Source organism: Neodiprion lecontei, chromosome 1 (genome assembly GCF_021901455.1).
Source record: "Neodiprion lecontei isolate iyNeoLeco1 chromosome 1, iyNeoLeco1.1, whole genome shotgun sequence".
NCBI classification, from domain to species: Eukaryota; Metazoa; Arthropoda; class Insecta; order Hymenoptera; family Diprionidae; genus Neodiprion; species Neodiprion lecontei.
Genome location: NC_060260.1, coordinates 14,551,027 through 14,569,610, shown reverse-complemented (window position 1 = coordinate 14,569,610; position 18,584 = coordinate 14,551,027). Strand labels below are relative to the sequence as shown.

Below are 18,584 nucleotides of genomic sequence, written 5' to 3'. Positions count from 1 at the left end.
TCAACGTCCCTCTCGCACATACTACCAAAGCAGCGAGGAATGGATCGCTTCATTGAAAAGGAGAAAGTTGCGCGAGCAGAGATAATCTGGTGTCTTCAGACTGTATTCTGCCACCTATCCCTTGCTGCTGCAGGGAAATGCACAGAAATTTTCAAACTAATGTTTGATGAAAATGGGACAGCTAAAGCAATGACACTGGGCCCCAACGAAATGGGTTATACAATTTTGCACGGCCTTGCCCCGTTCTTTAAAAATGAGTTACTAAATGATATACCGCTAAACGAGTGCTTTGTTGTATCGTTTGACGAAAGCTTAAACAAAGTATGCCAATTAGAACAGATGGATTTTGTTCTACGGTACTGGAGCAAAACCAAAGACGAGACCGTTAGTAGATATTTTGGATATGCTTTCCTAGGTCATACTACGTCGGCCGATCTCTTGACTGCTTTTAAAAAGGAATTGTCCTTACTGAATATGAAGAATCTCCTTCAGGTATCTATGGATGGGCCTAACGTAAACCTCAAGTTCCTACGTGACCTAAAGAGCGAACTAAATGATGGTCCTGATACTTCAGTTCTTTTAGATATTGGAAGCTGTGGGCTTCATAATCTACATAATGCGTTTAAAGCTGCCATGAAAGCAACGGGTTGGAACATCGTACAATTACTACGCGCTATTTACAATTTTTTTGCACATGTACCCGCTCGCAGAGTGGATTACATTCGATTCTCCGGGTCCCGGCAATTTCCTATGAAATTTTGCGCAGTAAGGTGGCTGCAAAATGGTGCTGTTGCTAAACGAGCCGGCTTGATATTGCAGAATTTAGAGAAATACATTTCTGGAGTTCAAAACGAGAAGAAAGAACCAAAATCCGATTGTTACGAGTTGACGAAAAAGGCCATGAAGGACAAGTTTATGAAGGCTAAGCTCGCATTTTTCCAAACTATTGCTGCTGAAGTAGAGCCATTTTTGACTGCCTATCAAACTGAACAACCGATGGTGCCATATCTTTACACTGATCTGAATGAAATAATTATTTCAATCATGGGCCGATTTGTTAAAGAAGAAGTATTGGAACAGTCCACGTCAGTGTGTGACGTGGATGTTTCAAAAGCGAAAAATCTAAAAGAAGCAAAAAATATCAACATCGGACATGACACTCGTTCAGCGTTTCGGGCAATGGACGGTTTTAATACAAAAGAGGTACTTCTTTTCAGGCAAGATTGCCTACGGTCTCTACAAATGTTTTGCCGAAAACTGCAAGACAGATCCCCTATCACATATCGTCTGACGAAAGCTCTTTCTTTCTGTGATCCTAGAATTATCCTAGAATCTCGAAACATCGCCTCAAAACGACTTTCGACCACCTTGACTGAGTTCGTTTCTCATAAGTGGATCAGTGGCATCTCAGCAGATAGAATCGAACGAGAATTTAAAGCGTTAAGCGCAAAGCCAGCAGTAATCGAACAGCTAAAGGAGTTCACAAGAGACGAGCGGTTGGACCATTTTTGGAAAAACATGGCTGTAAGCAACAATCTTGCCTGAGAGTTTATGTCATTCGTCAAAAAGCTCTATGTCATATCACACGGAAACGCGTCTGTCGAAAGAGGATTTTCAGTGAACGGTGAGTGTCTGGTTGAAAATCAATCGGAAAAATCGTTAGTTGCCCAGAGACTTATATGGGAAGCTATTCGAAGTGCAGGAGGGGTTGACAAAGTATCTATCACTAAGCACATGATCCACTATGCAAGAAATTCTCGTGCTAGATATCATGAAGATCTTGAGAATCAGAAAAAAGAGGCAACAGAAAAAAAAACGTCAAGAAAACGAGAGAAAGAGAGCGAACCAGATAGTAAAAGAATTACAATCAAAGAAACGAAAAGTAATGGCAGAAGCACACAAAGAAGCCGAGATATTGGATGACCAAATCCGTGCCATTTCTAAAATTTAATTTATTGTGTTGCGTCTATTTTAATTTCTCATAAGTTATATTCCTTTAATTCTGTGATATCGAAATATTTTATGCTAGTCTTTTAATTCATGAAGTACCTGCAGTTACTAGTCGAACATTTGAATGTAAGGTCGTTACCTATTTCAGTTTTTTTATTATTTCTTGCGAAACAAATAGAGCTGTAAAGTTGTAATATTATTTTGAACAAATATATTAATTCAACCATCTTTCATCTTTTCGCTTACAGAAAATCGCAGTTTGTTGTTTGTAAATAGATGGTCAGACAGAAAGATATTTACTAGATAATATTGAGTATTAATGTGTAAAAAAATTGTCAAAAATCAGCGGCATATTTCGTGAAAGGTTACTGGAAAAATTGTATTTTGAAGCTGGAATACCTGGAAAAGTCAGGGAATTTCAGATTCCAAAAAGCGTACGAACCCTGTTCGAGTTCTCAGCTTCATGCACCACGTATACGAAAAATTACAAAAATCCAACTGCCGTACCCTCCTCTTGTTAGCATAGTACATATATCTATATATCCTGCACAGTTGACGCTTTTAGCTAATGTTTCAAATCATTATTGCCCATTATTATCACGAGAGGGCAGACGTCTATAAACAGTCATATTCTTCGTTAGTTTTTCAATTCTTCTTTGGTTTTTTGTTTTTCGTCGTTTATTTATCTATTAATGGTACTTAATTATATTTTTGTTTTTGGTTCTAATTTCTTATTTCTATCGTGTGGCGTGAACGCCTTGTCCTGAACATGTTTGGCAGTAGTAAAATTTGCAAACTTTACAATATCTCTGAGTCCTACCATCACATGTAGGTAGTCAAAAGAGAGCACCAACCTTCATTTCTAGCTACATGAATTGATAATGTCACATATTTGAAACATTTATTCTTGAGGGTATTTTTTGCTTAGAATTCAACTATAAAAAAATTAAGAATTAAACAATCGTTTTAAGGTTTTTTTCAGTTTATATCCAATGAACAAAACAAGACATAGTAAAATCCATACGATTGTTTATTTGGAGTAAAATTCGAAATACTGTAGAAATTGTTTCAGATTTGCAAACTGATTTTTAGCAAGTTTGATGTATATTAAATGAAAAAAAAAACAACCTATTTTTCGCTCTACGGTCATGCGACACAGGCTGGACACCAGATTGAGAATGATCTCGGAAGATGGATACACTGAGCTCCTTTGCCAGCAATTCTCTCAGGAGCAATTAATTATCAAATTATTTCTGCAGCTAGTAAATACCCGAATCTCGACCGTTAGGAAATTTATTTCCCTAAAAACGGTGAAATCTCTGAAATGGGAATGTTTTGGATGATCAAAATTCTACTTTTTTGGCAGCAATTATTTAGCGAGTTATCCCTAGACTTAAAAAATGGCGATAATTGGTTTCATTGGAAATCGGCAATATTTTAACATGGAGGGTGTGAGATATTCGAAAAACGGGTGCTGCAAAAAAAAGGAGACAATTGCCTAGCGGCAGCGATTAATTAGCTTATAAATCTTGTGTGTGTGTTTTATTTTCATTTTGCTTATCAAATATTGCTATTGTTTTTGTAAAGTGACAATACTAACTTCATATTGCGAATATACCGTATTCTTTTTCAAAATGGCTGGCGCGAAAAATTTGAAATTTTGGCAATTAATTAGCATTTAACAAGCAAAAAAATCTCATGTGAATTTTTAGTCGTTCTGCTGTATTGGCATTGCCAGCTTAACTGGATCTGGGACCTATAGAGCCACAGTATTTAACTCCAAGGAGTCCGAGATCGCTCTGTATTCGGTACATGTAATGAGTGCGAATGGGAAACTTTATATTAAGTGAATAAATAATTAGTGAGAGTAGTCTGTGCTTGAAACCATTGTATTGCTGATCTCGAGTTGATCATCTGGTGATGTCATAGTTATACACAGATATACTGTACATTAGGAGTACGCGGTATAGGAAATTAGATACCGATTTTCGGTACGGGTTTCGTATTCGTTTCGGTTAACCGAAATATCGAAATTTCCGTAAATACCGAAGTACCAAAATTTCGATATTTCGGTATCGGTATTGACAGAAGGTTCCCATACCGATACATTTCGAAGAAGGAGATACCGAAAAAAATTCGGTATATCGAAATACCGCGCACCCCTACTGTACATACATGAAGAACTGAACCATAAAGATTTTAATGATTCAAATTACAGGCGCCATTGTATCTACTCGCGGACGGTTTATGACGGAGCAAGAAAAAATATGTTCTAATCAGCGATCACTTTATTTGCATATACAAGGACATACAAAGCACAATATTGACCGTGAGTATGTTTTTTGTTTTCACAATTATAAGCATCTTTAAATATTTATACTGTATAAATTACAGATATTTTTTATTGACTCTACCAATTTGCAATTATATTTTACGGCATTTGAATTTTTACCTAATTGTGAAATAATATAAATTTCTTATACTTATTTTACAGTGGCTATTCAGAAAATAGGAGAAATTATCAAGACTGAGCATCAGAGCTTTTTAAACAGACCCAGCAGATTTACAAATGCTCCTCCACCTTTGATGAGCCTTCACTCGGCGGTACCGACTGTGGTAAGACATTAGTGAGGATTTGCTGACTCTGACGCAGATCTATTTTTAATTGCTTGAACAAAACTGATTTGAGCAATACTATATGAAGAAATTTTAACAAAACATGATTCGTTCTATGTTGTTTTCTGTGCACAGGAAAAGATGTGTGTTGGAATTGAAAATGCACCACCGGGATTCGATTTACGTGGTAGAATTATTGGCGTTGGAGGTTCGAATTTGTTGTACATTCGAGGTGAAACTGGAGCTACGGTAACATTGCGAGGACGAGGTTCACAATTTATTGACCCAGTTTTGAGCGTGGAATCACCAGAGCCACTACACCTATATATTGAGTAAGAATTAGACATTGTTTGAATAATTAATACTGATGCATGCTTAATTCCAATTTTGTTGGACTAATTTGTAACAGTGAATCTGCATTTTGAGGACGTGACTGGTTCTTTTTTTATCGTCCGAGTATTTTTGATTGTTCAGAGTTTTGTGGCTTCGCTAAAATGTGAAATGGTAAAATTACTTTTTATTAAAAATTTAAAAAAAACATGATCGCATTTTTCATAATGTTTAGTACCAGATTTCAATCAGACAACGTGAGCCGAAAAAACTATAAAAATGATAAGTTGAAACTCACAAGGAAACTGCCTGAGGTGTCCCTGCCCGATTTCGTCCAGTTAAGGATATGTTATTCTTCATCAAAATCTAAGCGACACGCTCTTTTTTTTATCGGTGGATAAACGGTTTAAAGGGGTGACATCAACCCCCAAAGTTTAACATCCCCAGTGGTAGTTTCATAGTTTTGCATACTTCCAGTTGAGATATTTGAATAAAACCAATTAGAGAATAATTCTTATGGCGAATAATTCGGAATGGATTTTGCCCGGTTACGGCGTGGCTATATAGTCAAAAATTATAGGGGTTGAAAGTAAAAAAATTTTTTTAACTATTAAACTATTTTTTAGATTTCAATGAAATTAATTGCATTTGAAACAGCACAAAAACGCAGGGGATACGTGTTTTTGCGTTTTTCGAAATAACATCACTTAGGGGGTAAATTACCCCTGCACACGTGCAGCCAAATTCCTCATTCAACATTACGAAGCTCTTTCTAAGTAACAATTTAGGAGCTTTTTCGTTTCAATAAATTTCGGTCGCATTTATAACAAAAACCACCCTCACAAATTGCCGAATGGCTTTTGGCAGAGTTTCTTTTACGATCGTGAAATCTTCCGGAGCCCCATATTTTAGTAGTTTGTGAGGTTACTGGAATCGATTCTAAGCGCACAATTTTGAAATTCAACATGGCTAATGCCGTAAATATTTGGGTTATTATTTTTTTTCCAAAAAATTTAAAGAAATCGGTAAGTCAACATGGAATGGCTTGTATACCATTGAAGAAATAAAATTTATCTTGCGACGCAGAAGCACCAAAACAATTACATTTTATTTCGGTGAAATTCTAATTTTATCTGACTGTTGCGACGTATCTGAAGAAATAGAAGTTATCTTGTGACGCAGGAGCACCAAAACAATTACATTTTAATTCGCCAAGTTCTAATTTTATCTGCCTGTTGCGACGTATCATGCGAGATATACGATGAAAATAAATCAGATTTTCCGGTCGGCTGGTGCGTAATAAACATTGGAGCTCAATAAATTAAAGTATCTTGTCTCCACCGCTCTCGCGGCTGTTTACATTTGGACCTAAATTTCGGGCGGCCAGTCCAATAGATGCAATCATTATGTGCAGCCGAATTTCGATTGATATTATTAATTCTGTCCTTGCAATTTTGGAATCATCACGTCGTAGATGGCATAAAATTAGAGAAATATGATATTGTTAGATTTATGAAACGAATACAACGAATGGGCGTAATCGGGAAGTATATTATTTTATAAATCCGAACACGTCAGTTTGGCTCCAAGTCGAGTCTAAATCTCTTTCTTTTTTTCCGGTCTGTTAATTTTTTTGCTATCTGTCGACCGCCAAGTGCACATTATTGTACACCGATGAATACAAATCTGGACTTACTACGAATCGGACAATATTTACTACTGTACATACTACTTTTTATTTCCGTAAGCGAATAATCATGAAATTTATCACCCGTTTATACCTGAAGTAAGTTCACCAGACTTCTATACTTCTATGTACACATTATCTGATCGAAACAATGGCTGTTGCTCAATTGGACCAAATATACCACTCGGTTCTTTGAGGACCAAAAAAAGTGGAGAAGAAGTATTTCTTCAGCTGATATAGTCGGCTGAATTGTGTAACTGTGTGTAGTAGAAGCAACTGGATTGCACTAGACTTTTCACCTTCTTTTCTCCTTCGACTGCTTAAGTTCTTCCAGAATGCATTTCCAATTCGAAACCACTTTGATCTGAATAATTCAGATTCGATAAACCGTATATTTTTATATTTTTCTTTACACCTTGTACAAATTGCTCAGCTTGTTCTCTCAAACTTTCGGCATTTTCAATTGTTTTTTTGGTGATGAATTTATTAATTTTCCTCGATAAAATACGATGGGCAATTTTAAATGAATTCACCCAATGTTCAGATGCTTTAAACCAAAGGTCTTCATGGCCTATTTCTTTTTGGGCTTGTAGTAATAAATTCTAGCAATTTTGTCCTTGCGAGTTCTGCCCTTACTTGAATAATGAGCACAGCGATTTAATTGGCGAAAAGATTTTACTTTTCTGAACTTCTGGTGGACACGTTTCATGCTCAATTTTTTTTTTTTTTTTCTAGACCTCTGGTAATCAACTACTCTTGACTTGTATTCAAATGACAAGTTTTCGCCATTGCTAGTGCATGCGTCTGGAGGCGATTTTGGTTCATAAGGTGCAGGTGCCCATTCTTCATTTTGTACTATTTCCATTTCTAAATTTTTGTACGGTTGTGCAAAGTACAGGGAACTTTCTTCCTCTATTTGAACGCCAGTGTATTCTTCCATTGCATTTACCAATATAGTTTCAAAATGGTTTTTCAACTTTATTTCCTCATTATTTATGGCCGTTTGAGCAATATTCATTGCTTGAAATGTTGTCACAAGTAACCGTATAACGTTGAAAGGATTGATCTTCATTTTTGTTGTGAAAAAGCATTAATGCACTTTCAAATTCTTAATTACATATAAGCCACAAACAACTTATGCAAACACACCACTGTCGATTTAAGAATATAAACTGAAAGCTGGCAGCACACAATGACTGCACTTATTGAACTGGCGACCTGTTGCTGTTTATTTTTAATATTTAGTTATTATAACTATTTCCGTTCAAATTAGTATGTTTCAATTACTATTACTTGATCATTAGCATTTCCGTTTAGCTATTGGTATTACTTAATCGCGAATGTTAGATTTCATTTGTTGTCATTATTACGAACGGCCCTTTTGAAACACGCGTCACGCGCTAACCGCGAAACTGCTTGCCTAGCGCATTCCTGCGACGGTCGCTTCCACGCACACAACTAGATGAGTCAGGGAGTGCATTAACACCGAAAAAGTGGCGCAATGGCTACTCTGCAGAATAGTGCCCCACCACCGACGAAACCGAGCCGTAATTTGGAACCCATCGACACCTTCAAGTCAGTCGAAATTGAGGAGTGTGAAATCAACGAGATCTCAGCCTGGAGATAAGTGAGTGGTGCACCCCGTCGATCGAACCGGCCACTGGAAAGGACCTTCCATCACCCAGAAAAGGCAACGTGGAGACTCAAGATTTCTTAACGGAATGGCTCGGCGAATCGGTGGTGTGTCCTAAGAGTCACCCTCGCGCTACCCAAGGTGGCGCACTCCTTGACTCACCTTTTCCTCAACCGTAACGTAGTACTAAGCTATCCTTAGGCCACTTTGTCATATTTAATAGTTTATTTGATTACCCTACTCGTCTTTAATCTCTCTTTGTCATTTGCAATAGTGTACTTAATATAATTCAGTATACAAAATATAAACCACTGTGGACAAGACGAGTTCCATCTATTCGTCCTGTCCATACCACTGAGATTCTGTCACCCAGAATACTAGACTGTTATCACAGCAGGTGTGTTTACACTTTATATAAACGAAACCCAAAGTAATCTATTTCTAACCGCTCGGCAATAGATTACATTTATATTCTTTTAGATCACGTCGGACGAGATCCTTCAGATCATCGTCTGCACGTAACATCATATTAGAATTAAAATTAAAATTGAGTTATGAAAATGTTGCGTAAGGCATTTATACTTGAGTTTTCGCTATTAATGGTTTCCATTGGTGGAAATATTTCGATGTGTAGAAGCGCGAACAGTAGTGTATATATGCCGGTTCTAACTCAAAGATGGCGGCGCTCCCCCCTAGTTCCCCCCTAGCTCCCCCCTAGCTCCCCCCTAGCCCCCCCCCGACTCACGGCGCACCCGCTCTCACCCCCCCCCCCCCCCGACTCGCGGCGGCACCTCCCCCCCCCCCCCGCGACTCGCGGCGCACCCTCCCCCCCCCCCGGTCATTTTCGGTGGCTATTTCCATAGGATTTGACACACACACACACACACACACACGCACGCACACGCACACACACACATACAAAATAATTCCTGTCGAGACTTGTTTGGCGCCGGAAAGCCGCACATAAATCAGATAAGGTAAGAACCCGCTAGATCTATTGAAAAAATTCCAGGAAATTGCTCTTTGAGATAGTGCCGACAATGCACTTAAACCAATCTGGGATAGTGGGAGAGTGGTTCCCATAAAAATTCCTCGCACAATATGCGTGTCGAGACTTGTCCAATGGAAAAATTGTAGTGGGGGTGGGTGGTATATAAAGCGTACATCTATCGTGATCGTCACTCTGTTCTCATTGTATTCTCATTGTGAACTGTTCTCGCTCGTGAAATAACCTCGAAACGCGATGGATCTAGCAAAAGTTAACCACGTCAGCCGCCTGGAGAATCTGCCAACCAAGAAGATGTCGGAACTCGAAATTGGGGGAGTGTATGACATCATCGGGTTACGACTGGTCAAAACAAAATTCGGGGTACGTGTTCTGGCGACAATCGATGGAGAATACAACGTCTTCTTACCGCCGAGAATCGCAAGAGTTCTACAAGAAGATTCCAGTCAGCTGACTGAAATGTGTAGCATGGCCGGAGAAAATCGTCTGCAAATGAAATACCTTGGTGGAGAATTCAACAAGTTCGAATTTTCATGCAGTTATGCGCCTTAAATGAACTATGCGATCCCCCTCTACTTCCACAAAATTCATCCATGAGGGGGTAAAAGCGGGTGTGCTGGAGATGGAATAGTCAGTCTTCCACATACAATCCGTCAGTATATAATCGAGCGCAACATTCCCACTCCTCAACATGGCGATGATCCTAGATGTGCAATGTTTTATCGGTCATAACATGAAGTTTGTACCCAAGGAAGTCGCAGTCGTGAATGTAAACGGGTCGGGTCTGGATTACATCATTTTCAAGCCACCCTATGATTTGGCAAGCCTGCCACTTGAATGTAGAGCTACCAATGTATGGTTGACGCACAATCACCACGGAATATCATGGAATGCGGGCAACAAATCTCACGAGGATGTGACGAAGATTGTGAGAAAAATGGTCGAAAATGCGTGTTACGCATACGTCAAAGGGGCGGAGAAGAAAGCATGGCTGACGGAGATCGTCGATGGTACAACGAGGGTTATTAATATGGAAGATTTGCATATCATACCCCCTGCACTAGAAAAATTGAGGTATATGGAAGCGGCATCGTGGCACGACGCGAACCATGGATACTCTCCAGCGAATAACCTCCAGCAAGCAGCAGCACCAGGCTCAATTTGGTATGATGACAACTCTGAATACATCCCGGCATACAACTGCGCCTTTGAAAATGTGCAGCGACTAAGGAGTTGGTATTCGAAGGAGTGTACCAGCTCCCTCGAGAAATCCTTCCGTCTGTACAAAGAATTGGACGGTTTAAGGGGAATGATGTCCGAGGATATAGCTTTTTTACCAAAAGAATTTATCTGCACGTTCGCATCAAACTCTATCAATGATGCGTGGGATAAACTACCGGAGAATATGAAAATGGACCACGCCGTCGCAAGGTTCCGCAGATGTAGCATACATTACACACCAGGACCCGATGGCGATATCGTGGATGGACCGAATCCTCTAATTAAAGACTGTTTAGCTTGCAATCGCGTGTATAGATAATATGGACAATATTTACCAAAATAACAATAGAATTTATTACGATATATACAATTATACTCGCGTTTATATGTAGAATATTCGATAGAATTAATCTCAATTATATCATAGCCTATACATGGAATTAAAAAAATTTACTATTCGATAAAATTATAATCTAGAAATAGGATACATTACAAATATATATCTTTATAACTTTTACCCATTCTCCTCATACAAAATGTAAATGTTATGTATTTTTACTTGTGAAAAATATATAATCAATAATTATGAATTTAGCGTGGTTTATTCCTCAAAATCATCCATAAAATCATTATCGCTATCCTGTTCGTTAACATTATCATCATCATCGCTATTTTCGACATCTATAATTATTACGACAGTTTCATTCGCCCATTTTTCTACAATTATTTGCATACATATATCACCGTAATTTATATAATATTGGCTGTTTGGTCTCACTCGAGCAGCTTGCGCATCCTCAACGAGATCCCGAAGCTCCTCCAACGAGAACTCGCGTGTTGCTTCGGAAAAGCCTATAATTATCTCTTCCTCAGCCTCCTCATCCTCGCCCCAATCAATGCTCGACCACTCGTCGTTATCATCACTCGAATGAGATGACATTTTTTTTCTCTCCAAAATTGATTCGCGATGAAAAATCTGTAAAAAGAGCAAGCCGAAATAGAAAAGTTGATGCTGCCGCACTCATTATTTATATGCATGATAAATCTCCAATTCAAAAAAGTTTAAAGTACTCACGAAAAATATAAACTCGTTGAAGTCTTGAGATTTTTCCAATGAACACCGATTTTTTTTTCTTTCTCACAGCTCACTTTATCAAAAACGTCTGTTTCGACACGAAGGATTTTTCAAAATTACCAGAGAAGTTTTCAAACCACTGTTCGAATAAATACTAAAGGACTCGCACCCGCCCTCCACCGAGCAAAACCCAGCCGGCCAATCATTCGTAGAGCACGCATCACGTGACATAGAGACGAAAGAGTGATGCGGGGGAGGCGGTATAAGCTAGGAGAAAATTTTCTCAAGAGCTCGCCAGCTTTCCGTTGCATACCCCGCGCTAATATGGTTGGGGATGTGCAGGCTCGGACTTGCTCGCTATCAAGAGTCGTAAAACCCCAAAACTGCATGTGCACATACCATCCGGTGAAGAGCGGGCAAGATAAGATTTTTCTGACACCAAACACTGTTCGCCACTCGCTTTTCGTTGACCGATTTTTCCCACCACATCGCCAGCTTTCCGTTGCATACCCCACGCTAATACGGTTGGGGATGTGCAGGCTCGGACTTGCTCGCTATCAAGAGTCGTAAAACCCCAAAACTGCATGTGCACATACCATCCGGTGAAGAGCGGGTAAGATAAGATTTTTCTGACACCAAACACTGTTCGCCACTCGCTTTTCGTTGACCGATTTTTCCCACCACATCGCCAGCTTTCCGTTGCATACCCCACGCTAATACGGTTGGGGATGTGCAGGCTCGGACTTGCTCGCTATCAAGAGTCGTAAAACCCCAAAACTGCATGTGCACATACCATCCGGTGAAGAGCGGGTAAGATAAGATTTTTCTGACACCAAACACTGTTCGCCACTCGCTTTTCGTTGACCGATTTTTCCCACCACATGGCTCACGCTGCTTAACGACTCATAAAACCCAAAAATTTAGGGATGGTGGGAGGGGGACTGCGGACCCCGTCGCCTCTGACGTCATTTTTCCCTCCGAGATGCGCAGAACGCAGTGCGCACCGCATCTCTGACGTCATTTTACCCTCCGATATGCGCAGAACGCAGTGCGCACAGTTCCCAAATTCTTGCGATCTATCGGCCTATATACATATAAGCTCAACGCATCCGATGCAGACTCGTCAGTCTTACACGATACGTGCAAGTCAAAATAGTTATACAAAGTTCAGCTTATATCAACGTCAAAGTCATGGCAGTCGAAGCGTATATGGGACTTGCGGAGCAGATGGAGAGGACGTACAATTTGCTGAGAGAGCAACCACCCGGAGAAGAGAATGACGCCGTCATCAATCATTGGGCTGATATCGGAATTGCGAATATCCAAGTTCTGCGCGATATTTCCATGCAACGAGGAACAACCGTTGGTGCGAAAATACGGATCCAACATACGATCACACTCCTGCAATCTTGGGTGACGAAGATCAAGCAGTTGCAGCAGCGCAGAGTGGTGACGGGTGGAAATATCGGTACTCCTGCGGGTGTACAATGGGACGACGTGGATAGCGCTTTTGCCAGCCGAATCAGAACGGGGGTTGTCACAAATCTCCGTCATAAAAATTTGGACGCCTTTCTGGACGATGTGCAGCGCGTCGTCACCGAGAAGTTGGAGCTGATACTGCGCGAGGAGGGAAATGTGAAGGTTAACCTCATATTATCGTGCAAATTTGAAAATGCCAAGCACGAAGAGATCTCCACCGAAGTTAAGAGTTTCAACACCTCCAACGTGGCGATTCTCCTCCCATCAAGCGATATAAATGGTTGGTTTATACGTGCACGGGGTGATCTGCAGTCAAAGGTGGAAGATTTCGAGCAACGCGATTCCGGCTGGAGTATGATTGAGATCCTTAACATCGCGGTAAATATCAATCGCTATCAGCCTCTCGCCGCCGGGGCTTCAACATTCGTCGAGCTGCCCCAAGACATTCAACGGAAGAAGGCTGTGGTGAACGTGAGGAACGAGGACGAAAGATGCCTTCTCTGGTCCGTCATAGCAGCCCTCCACCCGGTCAAGATCAACGCCGATAGGACTAGCCGTTATCATCGATATATTTCCGAGTTGGACTGTACAGGTATCAAATTCCCTGCTACTCTACATGATGTGAAAAAGCTTGAGAGATTGAATAATTTGCGCATCAATGTATATGGAATAGAATCTCAAACTTTTTCGCATCATGTAAAATCAAATAAAAGCGTCATCGTGCCAATTTATTTGAGTAAAAATTTGCATAGCGTAAACATTGACACGATCAATCTTCTAATGGTTGAGAGTAATCCGGAAGACGATATGACTGGTGAGTTTGCACCGAGATTCCACTTTGCTTGGATTAAAGATCTTTCCCGATTGGTGAGCAAACAATTGTCCGTTCATGAACACAAAATGTTTTTATGTGACAATTGTTTGTGCCACTTTAGCGTGAAACATGCCTACGACAATCATCGACAAGATTGTATTACGCTAAATAAAGTACGCATGGAGTTTCCCAAGTGTAAAGATTTAGTATTTTCCAATTTTCAAAACAAAGGCACCGTTCCATTTGTCGTATACGCCGATCTCGAATGTATATTAATCCCTGAACCTGTGGATGAATTTGAAACTCGTAAGACTTGTGAAATTCAAAAGCATATCCCGCACAGTGTAGCGTACTATGTACATTGCGCGTACGATGAGACTTTATCGGAGTTTCACGGTAAACGCGGTGTCGATTGCATAGATTGGTTTATGAAACAGCTTAAAGATTTATCAATTCAAGTAGAGTCACGCATCAAAAACATAATTCCGATGGAGTCTCTTACCCAAGTGCAACGCGATCATCACATGCGCGCAAAGAATTGTTATATTTGTGAAAAACCGTTTACCCCTGAGGAGAAAAAGTGTTACGATCACTGTCACTTCACGGGTAAATATCGTGGTCCTGCTCATAATCGGTGTAATTTGAATTTCAGAGAGTCGCACACAATTCCAATAGTTTTCCACAATTTGTCCGGTTACGATTCTCATTTTTTAATAAAATCTCTCGCGTCAACTTTTCCCGGTAAAATTACACTGCTACCCATAAATAAGGAAAAATATATATCCTTCACGAAACGCGTCGATGGAACAATGATGCACTTGAGATTCATCGATTCGTTTCGATTTATGGCTAGCAGTATCGATAAACTTTCCAAATATTTGACCGATACCGATAAACGCATAACACGTAAATTTTATAATAACCCGACTCAGTTCAGTTTGATGACCCGCAAAGGCGTTTTTCCCTATGAATACGTCGATTGTTGGGGGAAACTCGATGAACCGCGATTACCTGCAAAGAAGCATTTCTACTCGCACCTCTGCGATGCAAATATTTCAGACACCGATTACGAGCACGCGAAAACTGTTTGGAGGGAATTCCATTTAGAGTCATTGGGAGGCTATTCAGATTTATATTTAAAGACCGATGTTCTTTTGCTTGCCGATATTTTCGAAAATTTCCGCGCTAGCTGCTTCAAAACATACAATTTAGATCCGTTGCACTACTACACTGCACCGGGGCTTGCTTTTGACGCGATGCTCAAGCATACTAATGTAAATTTGCAACTTTTAGACAACCCTGAAATGGTGTTATTTATTGAAAGAGCCATTCGAGGCGGCGTAGCGCAATGTTCTAATCGACACGCTCGGGCCAATAATAGATTCATGGGAACAGATTTTGATCCAAACAAAGCGGAATCGTATCTCATGTATTTTGACGTGAATAACCTGTACGGTGCAGCTATGAGCGTGCATTTACCAATCGGTTCGTTCGAGTGGGAATATCAGCACATCGATATAACGAACCATCCGGACGATTCGCCGATCGGTTACTTTCTGGAGGTAGATTTGGACTACCCTGTAGAACTCCACGAGGATCACAAAGACCTACCTCTTTGTCCCGAACATTTTACTCCTCCAGGTAGTAAAAATGCCAAACTCGCGACCACCCTTCACCCCAAAACAAAGTATATATTGCACTATAGAAATTTGAAGCAGTGTTTGAGTTTAGGATTGAAATTAACGAAAGTGCATAGAATTTTGAAGTTTGCGCAATCTCCATGGCTCGAGCCTTACATCACGCTCAATACAGACATGCGTAAGCAATCTAGGAATGAATTTGAGAAAAACTTTTACAAACTCATGAATAACGCTGTGTTCGGCAAGACTATGGAGAATGTGCGAAATCATAAAGATGTTAAATTGGTTACAAAATGGGAGGGAAAAGGTGGTGCGAGAACGCTTATTGCCCGAGCAAACTTTCACAGCTGCACCGTATTTGACACTGATATGGTTATCATTGAAATGAATCGTGTCAAAGTTCACTTCACCAAACCTATTTACGTCGGCGCATCAATTCTAGATCTGTCAAAAATCTTTCTCTACGATTTCCACTATAATTATATTAAAACCAACTTTTCGAATAAACAGGCTAAATTGATGTATACCGACACAGACAGCCTTATTTATCAATTCAATGTGCCTAATATCTACAATATCATCAAACGTGATGTAGATACAATGTTTGACACCTCTGACTATCCGCCCGACAATGTGTATGGTATTCCCCTTAAAAACAAAAAACAACTAGGGCTAATGAAGGATGAAAATAATGGTAAAATTATGACAGAGTTTGTGGGACTGCGAGCAAAGCTGTACACATTTACTACGATGGGTGAGGATGGGGAAAAATATGACAGTGGCGTAAAAGTGAGTAAGCGTGCCAAGGGTGTAAGAAATTCATCGATAAATAGCATCACGTTTGATGATTATAAGCGCTGTCTGACGGCTTACCGAGAGTTGACTCTTCCACAGTGTTTAATACGCAGCAAAAAACACGAAGTAAGCACGATCGTACAAAAAAAATTGGCTCTGAGTTGGCAGGATGACAAGCGGCAATTGATACCTGGACAGACCGACACCGTACCTTGGGGGTTTGTCCCAGCCCCCCAATAGCTATAGGATAAACTGTAGACATAGAATTGATGTAAATATTTGATGTTTGACGCCTCGAACGATCCACCATCGGGCGGAAACGTTTCATGATCAATACGATATTTAATAGATTTGAAGTTTCAAAATGCGAATTCATATACTCAACAATTGTTTATTTATTTATTATTAATATATCAAGCAATTATTCATATTTATTCGTTTACCACGAGAAAAGTTTTCAGAAAATGAAAAAAAATTTTCAGGAAACGAAAAAAACTTTTCAGAAAATGAAAAAAACTTTTCAGAAAACGAAAAAAAGTTTTCAGAAAATGAAAAAAAGTTTTCAGAAAACTTTTTTCCCATTTGATTAACACGTAAAAAAAGTTTTCAGAAAATAAAAAAAAGTTTTCAGAAAATGAAAAAAAGTTTTCAGAAAACGAAAAAAAGTTTTCAGAAAATGAAAAAAAGTTTTCTGAAAACTTTTTTTCGTTTTCTGAAAAGTTTTTTTCATTTTCTGAAAACTTTTCTCGTGGTAAACGAATAAATATGAATAATTGCTTGATATATTAATAATAAATAAATAAACAATTGTTGAGTATATGAATTCGCATTTTGAAACTTCAAATCTATTAAATATCGTATTGATCATGAAACGTTTCCGCCCGATGGTGGATCGTTCGAGGCGTCAAACATCAAATATTTACATCAATTCTATGTCTACAGTTTATCCTATAGCTATTGGGGGGCTGGGACAAACCCCCAAGGTACGGTGTCGGTCTGTCCAGGTATCAATTGCCGCTTGTCATCCTGCCAACTCAGAGCCAATTTTTTTTGTACGATCGTGCTTACTTCGTGTTTTTTGCTGCGTATTAAACACTGTGGAAGAGTCAACTCTCGGTAAGCCGTCAGACAGCGCTTATAATCATCAAACGTGATGCTATTTATCGATGAATTTCTTACACCCTTGGCACGCTTACTCACTTTTACGCCACTGTCATATTTTTCCCCATCCTCACCCATCGTAGTAAATGTGTACAGCTTTGCTCGCAGTCCCACAAACTCTGTCATAATTTTACCATTATTTTCATCCTTCATTAGCCCTAGTTGTTTTTTGTTTTTAAGGGGAATACCATACACATTGTCGGGCGGATAGTCAGAGGTGTCAAACATTGTATCTACATCACGTTTGATGATATTGTAGATATTAGGCACATTGAATTGATAAATAAGGCTGTCTGTGTCGGTATACATCAATTTAGCCTGTTTATTCGAAAAGTTGGTTTTAATATAATTATAGTGGAAATCGTAGAGAAAGATTTTTGACAGATCTAGAATTGATGCGCCGACGTAAATAGGTTTGGTGAAGTGAACTTTGACACGATTCATTTCAATGATAACCATATCAGTGTCAAATACGGTGCAGCTGTGAAAGTTTGCTCGGGCAATAAGCGTTCTCGCACCACCTTTTCCCTCCCATTTTGTAACCAATTTAACATCTTTATGATTTCGCACATTCTCCATAGTCTTGCCGAACACAGCGTTATTCATGAGTTTGTAAAAGTTTTTCTCAAATTCATTCCTAGATTGCTTACGCATGTCTGTATTGAGCGTGATGTAAGGCTCGAGCCATGGAGATTGCGCAAACTTCAAAATTCTATGCACTTTCGTTAATTTCAATCCTAAACTCAAACACTGCTTCAAATTTCTATAGTGCAATATATACTTTGTTTTGGGGTGAAGGGTGGTCGCGAGTTTGGCATTTTTACTACCTGGAGGAGTAAAATGTTCGGGACAAAGAGGTAGGTCTTTGTGATCCTCGTGGAGTTCTACAGGGTAGTCCAAATCTACCTCCAGAAAGTAACCGATCGGCGAATCGTCCGGATGGTTCGTTATATCGATGTGCTGATATTCCCACTCGAACGAACCGATTGGTAAATGCACGCTCATAGCTGCACCGTACAGGTTATTCACGTCAAAATACATGAGATACGATTCCGCTTTGTTTGGATCAAAATCTGTTCCCATGAATCTATTATTGGCCCGAGCGTGTCGATTAGAACATTGCGCTACGCCGCCTCGAATGGCTCTTTCAATAAATAACACCATTTCAGGGTTGTCT

At 39.6% G+C, this 18,584-nt stretch overlaps 2 protein-coding genes across 9 annotated transcripts in view; both read left to right on the top strand.

The window, feature by feature from the left end:
• LOC107221423 (trithorax group protein osa-like) overlaps nt 1-18,584 on the top strand; it is a 247,354-nt gene that overhangs the window by 26,235 nt on the left and 202,535 nt on the right. For all 8 annotated transcript variants that reach the window (XM_046744413.1, XM_046744463.1, XM_046744214.1 and 5 more), the window contains 3 exons: nt 4,169-4,279; nt 4,445-4,566; nt 4,702-4,898. In XM_046744413.1, the coding sequence (XP_046600369.1) occupies nt 4,169-4,279; nt 4,445-4,566; nt 4,702-4,898 (430 nt within the window). The remainder of the gene's footprint in view (nt 1-4,168; nt 4,280-4,444; nt 4,567-4,701; nt 4,899-18,584) is intronic.
• LOC124295272 lies at nt 483-2,157 on the top strand. The gene is made up of 2 exons (XM_046744710.1): nt 483-1,203; nt 1,331-2,157. Exons 1-2 carry the CDS (start codon nt 499-501, stop codon nt 1,370-1,372), a joined length of 747 nt encoding a protein of 248 aa, XP_046600666.1. The 5' UTR covers nt 483-498; the 3' UTR covers nt 1,373-2,157.

Excerpts from the sequence above, each read along its gene's own strand:
- LOC124295272 (XM_046744710.1), top strand. The coding sequence starts at position 499 with ATGGATGGGCCTAACGTAAACCTCAAGTTCCTACGTGACCTAAAGAGC. Across the intron at positions 1,204-1,330 it reads ACGGTTTTAATACAAAAGAG|AATCTCGAAACATCGCCTCA; the intron begins GTACTTCTTTTC and ends GAATTATCCTAG.